The sequence below is a fragment of the Talpa europaea genome, assembly GCF_964194135.1.
Source record: "Talpa europaea genome assembly, chromosome: 7".
NCBI classification, from domain to species: Eukaryota; Metazoa; Chordata; class Mammalia; order Eulipotyphla; family Talpidae; genus Talpa; species Talpa europaea.
The window spans coordinates 81,573,666-81,593,591 of NC_140074.1; the positions used below are offsets into that span (position 1 = coordinate 81,573,666).

General features: G+C 36.2%; 1 protein-coding gene across 1 annotated transcript in view; it reads right to left on the bottom strand.

Annotated features, from left to right (window-relative positions):
• Positions 1-370: 370 nt before the first annotated feature.
• ATAD5 (ATPase family AAA domain containing 5) overlaps positions 371-19,926 on the bottom strand; it is a gene marked incomplete at both ends in the record, with an annotated part of 39,106 nt that continues 19,550 nt past the window's right edge. Inside the window, 15 exons of the mRNA XM_084236811.1 lie at positions 371-449; positions 541-699; positions 1,115-1,959; positions 2,451-2,632; positions 4,935-5,115; positions 7,215-7,279; positions 11,367-11,460; positions 11,916-12,049; positions 12,287-12,463; positions 15,743-15,893; positions 15,994-16,136; positions 16,364-16,452; positions 17,069-17,165; positions 18,269-18,457; positions 18,871-19,030. Of these exons, the coding sequence (XP_084092937.1) occupies positions 371-449; positions 541-699; positions 1,115-1,959; positions 2,451-2,632; positions 4,935-5,115; positions 7,215-7,279; positions 11,367-11,460; positions 11,916-12,049; positions 12,287-12,463; positions 15,743-15,893; positions 15,994-16,136; positions 16,364-16,452; positions 17,069-17,165; positions 18,269-18,457; positions 18,871-19,030 (2,745 nt within the window). The remainder of the gene's footprint in view (positions 450-540; positions 700-1,114; positions 1,960-2,450; positions 2,633-4,934; positions 5,116-7,214; positions 7,280-11,366; positions 11,461-11,915; positions 12,050-12,286; positions 12,464-15,742; positions 15,894-15,993; positions 16,137-16,363; positions 16,453-17,068; positions 17,166-18,268; positions 18,458-18,870; positions 19,031-19,926) is intronic.

A 19,926-nucleotide genomic window follows, 5' to 3' on the forward strand; every position in this document is an offset into this window, starting at 1 on the left:
GGTGACTGATATTTACAAGTGCTGATACTTGGCTGAGACAGGTGGATTAAGAGTAACAGAAAAGGGAAAACTATGAATTAAGTTAGCACCGAAACATCTTTAGAAATACTTTAGTGAATTCTACCTTCTATAAACAGCTCACTCACAAAAATACTCCAAAAAGCTAAACTTGATGATACAGACATCCAGAGGGAAAAAATACTACTACAATCATAAATACAATTTGTAACTCAGGTTTTTTCATTTAAATATTTGCACACTAATAAAAATATACAGTCTTAAATTTACATTAAGTTCTTCCATGAAAATCCATATAAAAATGTGCCTTAAGGACCACATCACAATCTGTACAAGGCATTAATGTGGAATATTAAGGGAAGCCAGCTGCCAAAGTGCTCACAGTCTCTTTTGAAATGTTAAGATGAATTCCTTCAAGATAGTGCAGGAACCTGTCAAAATTACAAGAAGAAAAGACATTTTCATCAGATGAAAATATTAATCTTGAAAGTTATCTAAAATTAATTTTATAAACTTTTTTACCTTCTTTTATTTTTTCCTTGTTCTTTTAGCTTCTCAGTCCTACAAATGTTTCGAAGAGTTGGCAAGTATTCAGTTATACTAGCTTGTCTATTACCCAGGTTCAGAAGGGATCGGCTAGAAAACACACTTTTAATGACTGCTATCCTCTTCCAAGCACTGCTGTAAATGAAAAGTAATATATTACTTTATTTGTAATGCCCAACAAAAATGCCACACTCCCAAAGACATCCAGTCTCTGCTCTGCTTCTATTCTATACTGGATTAAATGGAGTCCAGATTAATTTACTGTGTCATTTTCAACACACCAGTCACTCCCATATGAAAAATCTTCAGTGGCTATCTGACATCTACCACAGCATTATCCAAACCCCTTCCCCTGTCATTCAAGTCTTCCAAGTCTTGCCCACACTCATCTCTCATTTCCTTTTCCATAATCAGTCTGGTCTTAACTACCTCATTAGAAGCTACATAATCAACATTACAGGTTAACCACTATCAGTAAAGCTGAATATTTCAAAATTAGAAGAATATTAATATTCCTTTTACATTTATTATTGAAAAAAATAAAACTTACTCCAAATTAGCAGCTGACTGACTGAAGTACACATTGTTGCGCCTTTGTGAAACATTCAAAGTAAGCTCTTCAGATGGATCTCTTTCTAATTTCTTGCAAGAATTCAAGGTTTCCAATGCTTTCGAAATAGTAGAAGAACATTTAGTGAAGCTGAGAGCTTCTACAGATGCCTTTAATTCTCGGGAGCTTTGAGAAATCCATCCATCATTACTCTCGATACTAAACTCATCACAAAGTCCACTTTTAACCTTTCCATTTGTCCAACTGAAGTCATTTTTACTAAATTCCTTCCGTTCCCTTACATCAGTTAAAAGGGCATCTAAAAAGGACATGTTATCCATGAACTCAGTAAGAGAATTTAAACAATGAGAAACGAGGGCAGAACATTTTTTTTCTGCTGGTGTTTTAGGAAGACGAGAAATGGATTTGTTTAGTTTCTGTGTCTCTGGATTGCTTTCCATGTCACTCACTCTATTTTCTTCTGAATTTGAAGAAGGTGGTGCTGGGGACAGGCTAATCTGTTCATCAAAAAAGTCCAATTCAGTGTCAAATAAGTCACTATCATCTAGAGTTACTATCTTTTTCTTATGTTTCTTCTTTTGTGACTTTTTCAATGGCTGCTCTCCTTCAGAATCCTTCCTGGTATGACATTTCATATTTTTTGTTCCTATACTGGTGTCCACACTTACAGATGAACTACCAAAGTTTTCTGTTTCTGGAATGACAGCAACAGGTAATGGTAGAATGAACTCCAGATTACTATATAAGAAATCTACATTCTGCATTTGGAATTCGGTAAGAAGCTGGATGAGCTTATGCCATTCTTCCTTTGTTCTGATTTTGTGCTGAAAAATAATTTTGAATGAAAAAGTGTTATAACAGTGTATAGTCTGAACATTTTTCTACTCATGAAACAGAATCCCTATTCCATCTTCAGTAATGAGTCAACACTCCTCATAATTTTACCAACCTGTACTCTATGAATACATCAAAATAGACGAATTTTAAAATTAGGACTGTTAATTTGAAGAATTATATTCTTTGATATTCAACATATAACAATTCAATAATCACAAGCCCATTTGCTTAAAAACTACTTCTCTGAAGTAGTTTCTTTCATCTGAAATATTTCCAAGTTCTATTCTAAACCCTGTAGCATGCATTTAGAGCAATGGCCATCTTCTGTTTGTCAAAATGGAATATGTTAAAATCATAAATCTGGAGCTTATACAAATTATAGGCAAATTTAATGAACTTTAAATTCAACAGGCAGGAGAGAATATTGGGAAGATGAAAAGAAACAAATTTAATATTCCAAATTAGATACTGAAAATACCTTTAAAAATGAAAATAAGTCTTCAGATGGAGAAAAAATGTTCTTAAGGCCAAACAAAGTCTCAACACAGCCAGTGTCACATTTGGGAAGATCTGTAAGATTCCTTTTAGCATTTTTAGGGTTATTTTTAGAATAAGGATCATCTTCAGAACAAACAAGTTGTACACTTCTGCTATTTCCTCCTACAAAATAAATAAAACTTTAGCTGTCCATATTTTTTTTTAAAAAGACTTTTTTTTTTAAGATTTATTTTTATTTATTTATACAAGCACTGGGTACAGTCAGAAGCTTGGGAGGGTGAGAGAATTCACCAGAGCCAGAGCGGGGAGCAGAGCAGGCAGAAGGACCGAAGCACACTGCTGAGGGGAGCAGCGGGCGACAGGAGAGGTCTGCGCGCCTTGTGGGACCCTCCTCTGCTGGCTGGGGAGCAGTCGGGGATCAAACCGGCGCTGCAGAGGCTGCGGGCAGTTTCGCAACCCAGCGCTCAAGCGCTGCGCCACCGGGGAGGCCCTCTAGCTGTCCATATTTTTAACAAATTGTAGTAAATGATTATTTGAAATGTAAGCTGGCATTTACCTTTTTTTTATTTCTTTTTAACTTATTTTTGTGTAGGAGAACTAGGGTGTAGGCCAAAGGTGTGGGGGGTGAGAGGATCCACCAGAGACAGAGTGGGGAGCAGCAGGTGAGACAGCAGAGTCCCGGCTGGGGATCGAACTCAGGCCATAGTGATAACAGTGCTAAGACTTAAGCCCTAGGCCACCAGGAAGCCCTGAATTTCCCTTTTTTCAGCTCTATACCCCCATTTTTTGTTTCTCCAAATAGGTAATTAATTCATTCATTAATTCAGTATGTTTGGCATAACATATACAGATTAAGTGAGGGTGGTATTAATGAACTTATAAAACAAGCAAGGACTGTGAATAGGCAAGACACAGAAGAAATACATGTATCCAATAAACGCATAAAAAGATGTGCAGTTTCACTAGTGTTGCTGGAAATGAAAAAACAGTAAGGTGTCATTCACTTTTCACCTATTAAATGGGCGAAATAACCATTAACCTACTTTTGTCAAAATTACAAAAGAGCCATCATATACTCCCTGTGGGGTCTTAAACTTACATAATTATCTTTAGAGGGCAATCTGGCACTACTTATCAAAATGCTAAATGTATATATATCCCAGCTAGCAACCACACTTCTAGAATTCTGAGAGAAATATTCAAGACATGTTCAAGGATATATTTATATAGGCATAAAATTACAGCATGCACATTCACTGCAAGACAAACTGGTAACTTACAAATAGGTAATAGTTAAAATTATGTTACCTCCCTTCTATATTATGGAATATCATACAGCTCTGAAAAAAAAGATGGGGTTTAACTGCACATGCGGACACCAGTCAAGTATGAAAAAAAGCAAGTTTTTTAACAATATATGTAGTATTGGTTAATTTTCTAAATAAGCTGGCAGCAATATTTGTTTATGCACAGAAAAAGGTCTCACTATGGCTACCTTAAAGAAGTAGGGGAGATATTTTACTCATAAATTTTGCACTTTTTGATTTTTCATTGAGTAGGTAACTTTTTTAAAAAAAGGAATAAAAAGCATAGTTAAGAAAAGAAACTATACTTTTTGTCTGCTAAAGTTCTTGATATATATAGCATTTACATCCAGTAGTAAATGATAGTTATTAACTAATTTATCTTTTTTAACATTTATTTTCCAAGTATTATTTATATTTACTTCTATAAAATACTAGAGCTATCAGTTTACAATGAATTAACTATGTAAGTGTGTCTACTTTGAAAAATGTCTTAAAATTTTGAACTTATCAAAGAAAACTGATAGGGGGTTAACATTATAGAACTTCACCTTGCTTTTTTTATTTAAATATTTATTTCCCAAAGCAGGATCTGTAACTACAGAAATGGGACTATGGAGCATGGAAATCACAAAGTATAAACTTCTTCAGAGAAGGAACCATGTCTCACTCATGTAAGCACAGAACCTGGTGTGGATAGTGTTCCCAGTAAATGTCTGTGACTTGAATCAGATAACAATGACAGATAACAATTTTATTGATGAGAAGCAAAATAAAGCACTTCTGAAATAACAAAGTTATTAGGAAAAAAACCAGAATTTTAGCCTATTGAAGAAGTCAAAAGGGAACTTACAGTACAATATAAAAATAATTCATAAATATGAAAACACCACCAATACACTTTTTAATAAGGAAAAAAACCTGCTAAATAAATAATTCTATTTGTTTGTAAGAAACTATTTATAAATGTTCAAGCAACAATCTGTTCCAGGTTGTTTAATTGTTTACTCACATTTAATGTTTGCAAGTTTTCATCAACAAAGTTGACTGTATACTTACTAACATAACTGGATGCTTAAAATTTTATAATCTTTGTAAATAGTATATATTTTAAAACAGGGTCCCACCATAGAAATTTCTTTTATAACAGATCAACTTACGACAAAGTGATAATGGCCTTTCTTCTAAAAATCCACCTCCACTTCTAATCCAGAATTGTAAGTAAAGGATACTTTTTCTGATATCACAAGTATTTGCAGTTAGCAATGTTACAAAGTCTTTTATATCTGTTCTAAAATTTTCAGTCAAGCAGATCATCTGTAGGTAGCTGGCAACATTTAGCTGAGAAACAGCAGAAAGAGAAACATGGTCAAATATAGAATTAATATGGATAAAATCAAATAAATGGATAACTCCAAGTCCTGGTAAGTATGTGAAAAACACCTCATACATTGCAAATCATTGGAAAAACAGAAAAAATTTTGCAAGGCTCTTATAATGCAAAGTGGACCAACAATTCTATCTTTTTTAAAAATTTATACATGCAAGAACTGGGGTGTAGGTAAGAGGTGTGGGGGTGACAGGATTCACCAAAGACAGAGTGGGGAGCAGAACAGGCAGATCTACCGAAATACACTGCTGAGGGAAGCAGCAGGAGAGAAAGAAGTCTGCTGTGCCATACGTGGTTGCTCCCTGTCCAGGGATCGAACTCTTGCTGCTATGGGATAGCTTGGTATCGCTGAGACTTAACCCCTGTGCCACCAGAGAGGCCCAATTCTATCTCATGAGACTGACAACATCTGTCAGAATGTACATTGACACGTATTTGACAGATACTTAACAAGTAATGTGATACATATGATTTAATGAGTCCTTTTGATATGTGCCATTCTTACTGGTGTAAGGTGGTATCTCATTGTGGTTTTGATTTGCATTTCCCTGATTATAAGGGATGTTAAACATTTTTTCATATGCCTGTTGGCCATTTGTATTTCCTCTTTAGAGATTTTTTTTTTTTTAAGTTCTCTGCCCATTTCTTGACTGGATTATTTACCTTGTTTTTGTTGAGTCATGTGAGATCTTTGTATATATTTGTGATCAGTCCCTTATCAGTTGTATGGAGTGCAAAGATTTTTTCCCACAGTCTACTAAAAATGGAGCTACCATATGACCCAGCAATTCCACTCCTAGGGATCTACCCAAAGGAGACAAAAACAAGAATGCCTGTACCTATGTTTATTGCAGCACTATTTATAACAGGTAAAACTTGAAACAATCCAAATGCCCAAAAATAGATAACTGGATCAAGAAGATGTGGGGTATGTGTGTGTGTATATATAATATATACACACATATACACACACACACACACACACACAATGGGATTCAGCAATCAAAAAAGATAAACTAATACCATTCATAGCAACATGGATGGAGCTAGAAAGAATTATGCTCAGTGAAATAAGTCAGAAGGAAAAAGAAAAATATTGGATGGTTTCACTTATAAGAGGAATATAGGGGAGCCAAATAAGACATCAGGGGGAAAAATAATAACAATACAAAACATAACAAAACAAAACCAAAAAGACAATTATAAACCAGAGACATGCTGCAGGGGTGGAGGAGGAAGAGGGCTCAGCGGGATTGAGGGAGGAGCATAGGGGACTGTGGTGATGGTGCATGGGTACATTGGTGAAGGAAATTCTATGGGGACTACACATGGGGAGGGGAAAGCAAACATTGTTTAAAAATGAACAATGATGTAAAAAATATATAAAGAAAATTTAAAAAATGATTTAATGAGTCCACTGAAAGAATGGCATAAATAAATCTAAAAAACATAATGTTAAAACCATAAGATATCAAAGGACATATTATGTTTCTTTCCCATTATTTGAAATTTCAGAATAGATGAAACTAATCTAAGTTAATATACATTAGAATAGTGGTTACCTCTAATGGAGAGGAAAATGCTGACTAAAAAGGGGCCAAGATAACCTTGGAAGTGATGGAAGTGTTGATTATTTTGATCTGAATGATGGTCAGATGAATGTTTACATATGTCAATATTCATCAAGTTGTATATTTGAATGCATTTTAACTATGTAAATTTCAGCTCAATTTTCATGTCACTATGAAAAAAACCCAACGATCAATATACTCTGAATAAATGATCAGAAGTTTCTGAGGACTCAAAAATTTAACATATACTTTAGTTGCCACATCTTAAAATCATAACAAGATTATCATAATAAACCACCTTATTTAAAATTCTTTAATCTGAAAACAAGGAATGATTCAGGAATTTGAGCATCACCCCTGAGGAGAGGCCATGCTATTTTCTCTGCCTTGTTCCAATTTTAATATATGTACTGCCAACACAAGCACAATGTTTTATATAATTCTGATATTTAATTTATAATCATCAAAATTCAACTTACCAGTGAAGGAGTATTAAAATTAATTTCTTCAAAGCAGCCATCAAACATTAAACTAAATGTTGGATCTATTGAAAAAAAATTTTTTAGGCATTAGGACCACTAAATAACTTTTCCAATTATACATTTTCTATTAAAATATTCTGCATTTCATCAGCGATGAAAACAGCTATCATCATCACTTCTGTGCATTTTAACTATGATGAAGTATCTACTTTTTAAAAAAAATATTTATTTTATTTATGCATAGAACTGGCGTGTAGCTAGAGGTGCAGGAGCGGGGTGAGAAGATTCACCAGAGACAGAGTGGGGCGCAGAACAGGTGGATCTACTGAAATACACTGCTGAGGGGAGCAGTGGGTGAGACAGGAGAGGTCTGCTGTGCCACATGTGGGTCAGCTACCTGGCAGGGGATTGAACTCAGGCTGCAGAGGTGATAAGGTTGAGACTTAACCCCTAGGCCACCTGGGATGCCTCAAGTAGCTACTTCTGAATCACAGAGGTAGGTAAGGTAAACCAATGTTACCTTAATCTAAAACATTTTTTTAAAGAAATGAAATTATCATGCAAATTATAAATTCTTAAGGAATTGAAATTCTATCTTGATCCCAAGTAACTATGATCTTATAATTAAACTACCATCTAAGTTGTGATTAGTAAGATTTTTTATCAATACTTTTAGTTTAATCACTAACTACAAATGATCTGTGAATTTTTTTTTCTTCCCTTTAAATTTAATTATTTATTTATACAAGCACTAGGTACAGTCAGAAACACGGGAGGGTGAGAGAATTCACCAGAGCCAGAACAGGCAGAGGGCTGAAGTACACTGCTGAGGGGAGCAGTGGGCGGCAGGAGAGGTCTGCACGCCATGTGGGACCCTCGCCCGGTGGCCGGGGAGTAGCCGGGGATCGAACCGGCGCTGCAGAGGCTGCAGACAGCTTCACAACCCAGCACTCAACCGCTGTGCCACCGGGGAGGCCGATCTGTGAATTTTTAATGTGGAGTCTAGTATAAGCACATTTTCCTGTAGAAAATTTGAAAAATATGAAAAAAATTACAATATTCCTGATAAATAAGTAAACTATATGAGCTTTGAAAATGAAACATTGGATGTTATTTATTAGGAAGTCAGGCTAATTCTCTTAGGCTGGCGATGGTTTACTTCAGCTAAAATATGGAAAATATGTATCAAGGTGTTATTAGGGATATAGAGGTTGGGTTCCATGAAAAATTCTGACTAGTAATTGAAAGTTGGTGGACTTAATTATAGATGTCAGGGAGAAATATCTGTTATTTCCTTAGCAAAACCCCTTCACTGACTCATCCGTGAAGCTTGATTGTAGGCTACTGTCAACTCCTAAATATCTAATGCTCAACACAGTGACTCAAAGTAGAACCCATTTTTAAAGTCATTGCTATTTGCAAGATATCATTAATTTTATAATTACTCAAGGCTGTAAATACGCTGCAAATTTGAATAATTCTTAGTGTAAAAAATCTAGGGTTCTCCCCAGTGGCGCAGCGGGTTGAGGGCAGCCCTGTGAAGCTGTCCGCAGCCTCTGTGGCGCGGGTTCGATTCTGGGCCAGCCAGGAAGTTACCCACATGGCGCAGCAGACCTCTCCTAATCTCGTGGCTGCTTCCCTCAGCAGTGTATTTCAATAGATCTGCCCGTTCTGCTCCCCACTCTGTCTCTGGTGAATCCTCTTGCCCTCCCGTGCCTCTGGCTTGTACCCTAGCTCTTGTATAAATAAATAAATCTTTAAAAAAAATAGAAATAGGGATCCCTATTGGAGCAGGCGATTGAGTGCTACACTGTGAAGCTGTCCACAGCCTCTGCAGCGCAGGTTTGATCCCAGCTGGCTGGAGAGAATCCCACATGGTGCAGCAGACCTTTACTGTCTCGCCCGCTGCTCCCCTCAACAGTGTATTTTGTCAGTCTGCCTGTTCTGCTCCCCGCTCTGTCTCTGGTGAATCCTCTCACCCTCCCATGCATCTGGCCTGTACCCTGGTTCTTGTATAAATAAATAAATCATAAAAAAAAAATAAACAAAATAAAAAATCTAGGAATGGATCTCTCTGGTGGCACAAGGGGTTAAGTCTCAACACTATGAAGCAATCCACAGCCACTGTAGCACGAGGTCGAATCCTGGTCAGGGAGCTAACCCACATACAGTGCAGCAGACCTCTCCTGTCTCACTTGCTTCTCCCCTCAGCAGTGTATTTCAGTGGATCTGCCTGTCCTGCTCCCTACTCTGTCTCTGGTGAATATTCTCACTCTCCTGCACCTCTGGCCTATACCCCAGCTCTTGTATGCATAAATAAACAAATCTTAAAAAATTTAGGAATGTCCTTATTTTAGAAAAAAAGGAATTTACTACTATACCTTTTTTTATTTTTTTATTTTTATTATTTTTTTTATAGAGGCATGTTTTATTTATTTATTTGTTTGTTTGTTTTGTTTATACAAGCACTGGGTACAGTCAGAAGCGCGGGAGGGTGAGAGAATTCACCAGAGCCAAAGCGGGGAGCAGAGCAGGCAGAAGGACCGAAGCACACTGCTGAGGGGAGCAGCGGGCGGCAGGAGAGGTCTGCGGGCCATGTGGGACCCTCCTCCAGTGGCCGCGGAGCAGCTGGGGATCGAACTGGCGCCGCAGAGGTCACGGGCAGCTTCGCAACCCAGCGCTCAACCACTGTGCCACAGGGGAGGCCCTACTATACCTTTTTTTAAAAAAGATTTTATTTAGGGCCAAAATACATAGAAGGAAATATAGGCAAAACACTACGTGATATGCACATCAAAGACATCTTTACAGACACATCACTTAAAGCAGTGATAGTGAAGGCAAAGATAAACAGCTGGGACTACATCAAATTAAAGAGCTTCTGCACAGCAAAAGAGACAATAACAAAAACAAAGAGAAACCCCACTGACTGGGAGAACATTTTTGCACCCAACACTGATGATAAAGGACTGATCAAAAAATCTGCAAAGAGCTGATGAGACTCAACAACAACAAAGAAAATGGGCAGAAGAGCTAAAAAGAAACTTCTCTGAAGAGGAAATGCAAATGGCCAACAGGCATATGAAAAAATGTTCAACATCACTTGTAATCAGGGAAATGCAAATCAAAACTACCATGAGATACACCATCTTACACCAGTGAGAATGGCACATACTAAAAAAACTAGCAACAACAAATGTTGGCGAGGATGTGGAGAAAAAGGACTCTCCTGCACTGTTGGTGGGAGTGCAAACTGGTCCAACCACTATGGAGAGCAGTGTGGAGCTTCCATATGATCCAGCAAATCCACTCCCAGGACACAGAAACATCAATTCCAAAGAGCACCTGCACCCCTATGTTTATAGCAGCACTGTTTACAATAGCTAAGCTTTGGAAACAACCCAAATGCCAAAAAATAGATGACCGGATCAAGAAGATGTGGTACATATACGCCATGGAATATTACTCAGCATTCAAAAAAGATGTTAAAACACATGCAATTTGCAGCAACATGGATGGCGCTGGAAGGGCTCATGCTCAGCGAAATAAGCCAGAAAGAAAAAGAAAAATACCGGATGGTCTCACTCATAGCAGGAATCTAGAAAACTTAAATAAGGGACCAGGAAAATGAATAACTATAAGAAAGTGAAAATCAAAATCAACAAATAACTATGAACCAGAGACACTCTATGGGGGGTGGGGGGCGGGGAGGGATTGGGGTCAAAATAAGGGGGTTGCAATTGTATAGGGAATATAAAAATAAAATTCATCCCAAAAATAAATAAATAATTAAAAAAAAAAAGATTTGATTTATGCATACAAGAACTGGGGTGTAGGCCAGAGGTGCGGGGGGTGATAGGATTCACCAGAGAGAGTGGGGAGCAGAACAGGCAGATCTAATGACATAAACTGCTGAGGGGAGCAGTGGGCGAGACAGGAGAGGTCTGCTGCACCATATGGGTTAGCTCCCTGGCTGGGGATTGAACTCATGCCACAATGGCTGGCAATAGCTTGATAGTGCTGAAACTTTAATCCCTGTACCACCAGGGAGACCCTACAAGTGGATTTTTTAAGGAATAGTCTCAACTAAAATTAGCTCCAAAAATTATTTAACCAAAAGTAATTAACTGTCAAATCATTGTTACTTACCACTTGTAGTAAGGATTACAGGTCTTTTAGTTGTTGCCATGAATGTTTTAATTGCATTCAAAAACCCGGCATCTTCTTCAAAAATGACATCAACCTAAGAACCATTTATTAGAATATTAATGTACTGAGTAAGAATATACTTACTGGATAAGAGTTATGCAGAACAGTAGCTATACTGCATGTCACAGACAAAATTTATGAATTTATGGACAGTGTGAATTCAGCCCAGACATAAGCTCATAATGTCTTACACCATTAAAAGAGTAAAAATTATTGAACATTACAACCAAAGAAATGCATACCTCTGACTGGATAAATATGGGTCAGAATAATATCTTCATTCATTGAACAAAAATTAAAAACCCTGAGTTGCATTAATCATCTTCTAGAAAAATTCTTCCATGGTTGACCTTTTTATTTGCTTTAATATCAAAATAGATACAAGTATTTCTAACTTCCTTGGCTAATCCTTTACAGTAAAATATATGGTAACCTTTTGCATAAGTCTTTATCATGACCCATTGGGAATGTACACATCTGAAAACCTACCTCCTCAAAAAGAATAAGACATGTTGCATTTTTCCTGTTGAGTTCCTCAGCTCCAGATTCTTTGACATTTGAACTAGTTGCACCAATAGACTTAGTCTGAATATTTTGTTTCAGTTCAAGAGAATTTTTGACTCCTGCATAAATAAAATATTTTAGATAAAATCAATTTTTAATAGAACATTGGATACTGAGGTTTTGATAGAAGCTCTCAAACTGAAATCCCCTAGCAAAACTAAAACAAAGTATCAAAACAAAAATGTCAGTACAGTTGAAAACAGTAATAGGAACCATGAAATATGATCAAATATTTATGTATCACAGTAGACTAGTATTTTAAAATGTCAAATCAAACTTGTGATTTAGTGTCTTACCTTTATTATTTTCCAGAAGTGCTCCTATTTCTTCATTTTTTTTTGGCTTGGAAGATACTTTAAAATAATTTGCCAAAGTTTTAGGTGCAAGAGCTCGCTTTGGTCCACTGCTTTTTGGTGATGATGAAGAAAATTTCCTGGGTGAGGTAACAACTTTCTTAGGTGAGTTTAATTTTTCTGCCAAAAACAAATTATATTTAATGAGAAAAATTCTAAAATGTAAACATATGGCAAGACTAAGTTATCTAGTCTATAAGTGGTATATAACTTAGTTATCCAGTCTATAATTAGTAAGTTAACTCTTAACAGTTAAAATAAAGAATACGGAAATTTTCTTTCATCCTCACATTCATCTACACTGTATACTCAAATATTAATGGTTATTCAAACAGTAGAGAAACTAAAACCAGTCATTTGTAAAAGGCACTCTTTACCAAAGAAATATACATTCTTGAAACAAGTAATATTCACTTTCTTTACATCTGCCTAAGGTTAGAAGAGACTGAAGGAAAGGTAATAATGGTACATTATTACTTTGTTGTCCAGCTGAGAGTAACCTGATATTGAAAGAAAATAGTAAGTTTTTCTAAGAAACTATGAGATGGATACAAAGATAAAATATAAATGGTTTGATTCCTCAGAAGCCTGGCGGTTTATTTCAGAGCATTTCTTCTCTAAGTATCCTGATTCAGTTGTTACAAGTCCTAATTATTTTCATATAGTCTTACAACAAGATCTTCCTGTACCATTATATGCACAGAATTCCATGGCTGTTTCCTATTCTCTTTGTGTACTCTCTATATCTATGGATCTTTTTTCCCCCTTTCTACTTATTTATTTATTTATTTAAAGATTTATTTATTTATTTATTTATTTATTCAAGCACTGGGTACAGTCAGAAGTGCAGGAGGGTGAGAGAATTCACCAGAGCCAAAGCGGGGAGCAGAGCAGGCAGAAGGACCAAAGTACACTGCTGAGGGGAGCAGCGGGCGGCAGGAGAGGTCTGCGCGCCATGTGGGACCCTCCTCCGGTGGCCTGGAGTAGCCGGGGATTTAACTGGTGCTGCAGAGGCTGCGGGCAGCTTCGCAACCCAGCACTCAACCGCTGTGTCAGCGGGGAGGCCCTATCTCTATGGATCTTGTCATATTTTTGAGTCTGAAAAAATCGGACATAATCATCATCATTTCATAAATAAAGCACATTTTAATACAAAAAGAAATTAATCTTAAGAATATTTCTTTAAAATAGAACAATTATTGATGAAATTCATATGAAATCACCAAAAACCCCGAATAGCCAAAGCTCTCCTGAAAAAAAAGGGAATGGAGGCATCACACGCCCAGACTTCAAACTATACTACAAAGACATAATCATCAAAACTGCATGGTATTGGAACAAGAACAGACACACAGACCAATGGAATCGAATAGAAAATCCAGAAATAAACCCACAGATTTATGCTCAACTAATCTTTGACAAAGGAGCAAAGAATATGCATTGGAGCAAAGAAAGTTTGCTCAATAAATGGTGCTGGGAAAACTGGGTCGCTATATGCAAAAGAATGAAGCTTAACTACTACCTAATACCATGCAAAAAAACCAACTCAACTATGAACCAGAGACATTCTATGGGGGTTGGGGGGTGGGAAAGGAGGGATTGGGGTCAAAATAAGGGGGTTGTAATTATATGGGGAATATAAAAATAAAATTTAAATTAAAAAAAGAAAAAATATTTCCTTATATGGAATATATTTCAATTTATAAAAATGTAACAGTATTTTGCCCTTATTTACTTATTTTGACATAAACCAAGGATTGCTTACTCATGGATGGATATCAGTCCGAAATTTAATTTTAGAAAATACTTGCCAATTTTTACTTTAAGATGCTTAGGAGATATCTTGATTCAATTTTATTAATGTGTGTATGTGTGTATGTATATATTTTGCACAGAAGAGCTGGGGTATAGGCTAGAGGTTGTGTGTGTGTGTGTGTGTGTGTTCACCAGAGAAAGTAGGGAGCAGAACAAGTGGATTTACTGAAATACACTGCTAAGGGGAGCAGCTGGCAAGTCAGGAGAGGTCTGCAGCACCGTATATGGGTTATAACCCTGGCTGGGGATTGAACTCAGGCAACAGTGGTGATAGCGCTGAGACTTAACCTCTAGGCCACCAGCGAGGCCTGTAATTTTATTAATTTATAGTTAGAGTCACTAAAGTAGGTGAGGACAGAAAAAACATTTGAAGAAATAATGGTTAAAAATTCCCCAAATCTAACGAAAAGTATGAACCCACACATATTCAAGAAGTTCAACAAATCCCAAAGTACACGATACACATGATATAATTGCTTAAAATTAGTGATGAAAATTCAAAAGCATCAAAGACAAATGATACTGAAAGCTTGAAACAAAAATTATAAACACACACAAATCTATACAAATTCAAATGCTTAAAAAACAAAAAAACAACACTACAAAAAAACTCATTCGTCTGTTTCAGAGGCTGCTAGGCACCATTACTCTAAGCACTGATAAATAAAAGGAAAGAATGAAGCATTTCCTGTACCTTTCCTATACAAACTATTTCAAAATAGTTGACGAGGAAAAGTGCTTCTTAGTATTCTAACTAATAAATTCAGAAAGACTGAATGAATTACAAAAATCAGTTTTTCTAACTCCTAATGAAATAATGAGTCTACTAGACAAAGATCATTAACTACAAAATACCACCAGATAAGAGAGGGATGGGGGAACTTTGTAATACATGGGTTCAAGTGAAAACAACTGAACTCATCAATCAATTTTAATATCAAAGTTGGGTAACCAGTTGTTATGCATCTACTGCTATGATAACACAGGAGGTGCACAGTCCCTCCTGTGTCTGTATGCTGGTCCCCAATGGAACCTGAAGTGAATCAAGCCCACAAATTTAACTACCAATTTACAAGAAATATAAAGAAGAGAAACATGTTGACTGAAGATACAATCAGCAAAATCCCAAATATGGAAATTCTATGATAAATGACCAGGTTCTTTAACAAACAAATGACACGAAAAGAATGAGTAAAGGAATGGTTAGAGATTAACAAAATTTAACAGACATTAAATGTAATTGTGGACCTTGTTTGGATCCCGATTTTGAACAAAACATTTGTGAAAAGAAAACCAAAATGAGACAATTAAATCACATTAAGGAGGAGAGCTAATTTTCTCAGGTCTGATTATGGTACTGCGGTAATGCTTTTTAAGATGTCCTTATCAGCTAGAGATACAAATTGAAATATATGTGGGTAAAATTTTATTACGGTCTTGAGAATTGTTTAAAAAAGTTAATGAGTTAAAATAATATTGTTTAAAATAGTATGTGTATGTATAGGAAAAGATAAAAAGTGGCAAAAAGCTGATTACAAAAATTATTTTAATTTTTCTCAAAAGTAAGAAAAATAATTTACTTACTGGGTGACTTGCCTAAGTTGTAGTTATTAAAAATACAAGGCTTTTGTGAGTTTACACCTTGCTTGTCTACTTGATGGGACTGAGTAGCTTCCTTCAGCTGAGATAGAATTTGTCTACCACTGCGCTGAGATGAGGCATTCACTTCAAATATCTAAAAGAATATATAAAAAAACAGGGTAGAATGGTTCATATTTTCTTGCACTGTAAGGGTAATTATTACATTAATATTCTTCTACTTAGCTATTACTAACCTTAAATCCAAGCTCCTGAGCACAAGCATACACTGCAGCAGTTTTCCCCACTCCTGTTGGCCCTGTTATGAGAACAGTATTGCAAAGACGAGTCTCTTCTTCATCGCCTAAACTGTCTTTAAAATCTATGCTCTCCGACAAGTCTGAAAAATTATTCAAATGCATATAAAATGAGAACTGCTTAAGCAACAATTCTACCTCACAAAAGCTAATCATCATGTCCCACAAACTTCTTGCCAATAAATGCTGGAAATCTAATTTAGAAAAACTAGAAAACCAAATATAAAATACTAATTAAGACATCTTACAGAAATTTAGCTAATCTAACTCTAAATATGTTCAGTGAAATGGAAAAAATAACTCAAAATACCTTCCTGTTTTTCCTGTTTCTCTTCTCTCTTTCCCTTCAAATTTTGTCTTTCTTCCAATTCAGCTCTTTTTTTCCAGTCTTTCAACCAACTGTCGTAAGAAAATATATGTTAATAAAAATAACCCATAGAATATAGCTCTGTCTTAAGACTATATGCTGAAATGATTGTGAGGGAAAGTTATGGCATATAGTACTTCCTGGTGCTTTTGAATCAACTAAACAGTAAATAAAGTCTTTTTTACATGGGCATGAATATTTTAAAATAATTTTTGCCCACATACACAAGATCACATCTGCAAAGATATTCATCATAACACTGATTGCATTAGCCTTCAAAGGGAAAAACCTAAAAGTACAGGCGGTTGCAGGGAGTTACATCTAAGAAAACAGAATACTGTAAAGAAATAAGGTAGATTGTGTGATGACAGGAAAGATGTGTGATATACAATACTAAGGATAAGTAGGAAGATTAAGTTCTAGACTGGAGCTAGACTGCTTGCACTTAAAGTCCAGCTGTATCACTTCCTAGCTTATGACCTTGAACATATAACTCAACTTCTCTAGGCCTCATACCTCAGTTCTGAGATGCAATGGTAGAATTTACCCTCATAGTGTTGAACTTACAATTTCTAGACTTTAGTACAAACAAATTAGTAAAACTAAATTCATAAACTATTTCTCAATTCCTTTACAAATTTTACCAACCTATATAACTTTTTTATAGCAAGTTCATTGCCTATGAGTTCACTGGAGTTCTGAGGTTGATACTTTTCTGTCCACAGCATGTCTTCAATAACAGAATCTAAAGAAAAAAAAAAATATATATATATATGTGTGTGTATTTGTTCTTGACATAGCATGTATTCTTAACTTTTACATTATTGTTTCATGCAATAAGTATTTGTACAAATATTTATATTTTAAAAATGCCAAAAAGACCTTCAAAACTTAACATTATTTTTAAAATGATTCATATCAAAATCCTTCCCCTTTAAAAACTAGCCACAATAAATCTCATGACAGTAAAATTCAAAAGCACAGACTCAAATTTTTAATAACCAATTAAGAAACATAAAAGATGAAAAACAATTTGTCTCATACAAAATAATCCAAAGGCAGTATAATTTTAGTGGAGCCTATTTTGACCACTGAAAAGATACATGTCAACATCCTACTAAGTCAACATGAGTAAATGGAAATCATACACTCCCACTTGAGAGACTGAATATAATAAAAATGACAATTTACTCCAAATTAATCTATAGAACAAAAGCAAAATTCCTGTGGAATTTCTAGGGAGAAGGGAAACTATACTTCATTTAGTAGAGTAGGTGATGAAAATAATTTTAAAAAAATGACAGGAGATATTCTATAATATTGAAATATATTTTTAAACTGTATAGGGCCTCCCTGGTTGTGCAAGGGGTTAAGACGCAACCTATGAAGCTATCTGCAGCCCGAGTTCAATCCCCAGCCAGGGAGCTACCCACATGGCACAGCAGACCTCTCCTGTCTCACCCGCTGCTCCCCTCAGCAGTGTATTTCAGTAGATCTGCCTGTTCTGTTCCCCACTCTATCTCTGATGAATCCTCTCACCCCACACCTCTGGCCTGTATCCCAGTTCCTGTATGCATAAATAAATAAAATACTTGAAAAAGAATTTTTAAACTATATAATACATTGTTCAAAGGCTTCACTGAGCATACCCTAAAAAACCAACAGAAACCAAGAAAGTAGAAGGACCAGAGGGTGAAAAGTCTGATTTACCAGAAACAGAAGGTATTTCCGATGTAGATTCGTCATCATGTATTATCAGAATATCACAATCTTCAACTACTTCTGTTTCCACTTTACATACTGTACTCGAAGCAGTTTGTTTCTTCCTAGATGTTTTAGAAAATGGACCTTTGGACGAATCGAGTTTTGTCCCACTGGAGCTGTTTCTTTTGTCAAGTTCTTCTGGCTTCCCATTTATCTTTTTTGGGCTTTCTGAGTATTCATTTGGTCTCTTTCTTTTTGACTTATGATTTGCTGTTTCTACTCGTTTCCTTTTGGTTTCTTTTTGATTGACATCTGGCTCCAATTGTGGACCTTCTATTTTGGGAATTACAGAAATGCATGTAGTTCCAATCAACAAAAAAATTTAAATACCTAATAATCTTAATACCACCTGAAAATAGTCTTCATAAAATGAAAAGGCAAGAATCAAATGAGACATACTGGAGACAATTTGGATATCTTGTGGGACTCACTTTTGAAGTGAAAATACATTCAAATTATCTCATCTAAGGTTTTCCTTTAGTGAACTACTAATATTTTAATATGAACTGTCTTTAATCTCTGAAAGCTGGGAGGGACCAACACCGCATTGAACCATGCTTAATTTTGGTTGAAAAAATTCTTCTACAGGTAATGTTGTCTCTGTGGTAACCATCTCCAAGAGATCATGGCTAAGTCTTAGTGTTTTCAAAGTTGAAGTGTTAACATAAATGATAATTAGCACTAACCTTGTTTAGGATGACACACAGAAAGTAGCTGGTGCTCAGTTCGTTTTTTTAGAAGCAAAGGAAAGTATTTCTTCAAAGAAAATTCAGGATTTGAACACCCAATTTCCTCCAGCAAAAGATTTCTTACTTCCTCAGTCAAATCTTTCCTTCTCCCCATAAACTGCTGTAAAGAATAAAGTGCTCTCAATACAGACAACACTTGTTAATGTAAATCACAACACTTCAAATTACTTTCCATCTATATTAAGCCCATATCAATGAAAGATTAACTTTAGCTAAATATAAGTTTAAGAGTAATGTCACCAGGGCCTCCCCTGGTGGCGCAGCGGTTGAGTACTGGGCTGCGAGGCTGCCCACGGCCTCTGCAGCACCAGTTGGATCCCAGGCCGTTGGTGAGGGTCCCACATACCACGACAGACCTTTCCTGCCGCGCCTGCTGCTCCCCTCAGCAGTGTATTTTGTCAGTCTGCCTGTTCTGTTCCCTGTTCTGGCTCTGGTGAATTCTCTCACCCTCCCTTGCTTCTGACTGTGCCCAGTGCTTGTATAAATAAATAAATTTAAAAAAAAAAGAGTAATGTCACCAATGTCACCACCCCTGGCAGCCTAGGGGTTAAGACTCAGTGCTATCATCACTATTGCCAGGGAGCTAACCCACATGGCACAGCAGATCTCTCCTGTCTCGCCTGCTGTTCCCCTCAGCAGTATATTTCAGCAGACCTGTCTGTTCTACTTCCCACTCTCTCTAGTGAATCCTCTCGCCCCGAACCTCTGGCCTACACCCCAGTCCTTGTATGTATAAATAAATAAAATCTTTAAAAAATAAAAGAGTAATGTCACCAAATACAACCTTCACAGAACTGTATTTGCACAGCTTTTGAGAGAGAGAATTCTCATTTTCAGTGTTCTTTCTTTCAACCAATTATACTTTACACATTTATCAGATTATAATGCTGACTTATAAATTATCTAAATGTGATATTCTTTTGGAGCTAGCTACTGTTAATTCCTGCTATGTTTTTAAAGCCGTAGGAGTATTTAAAAGAGATATGTACTTCA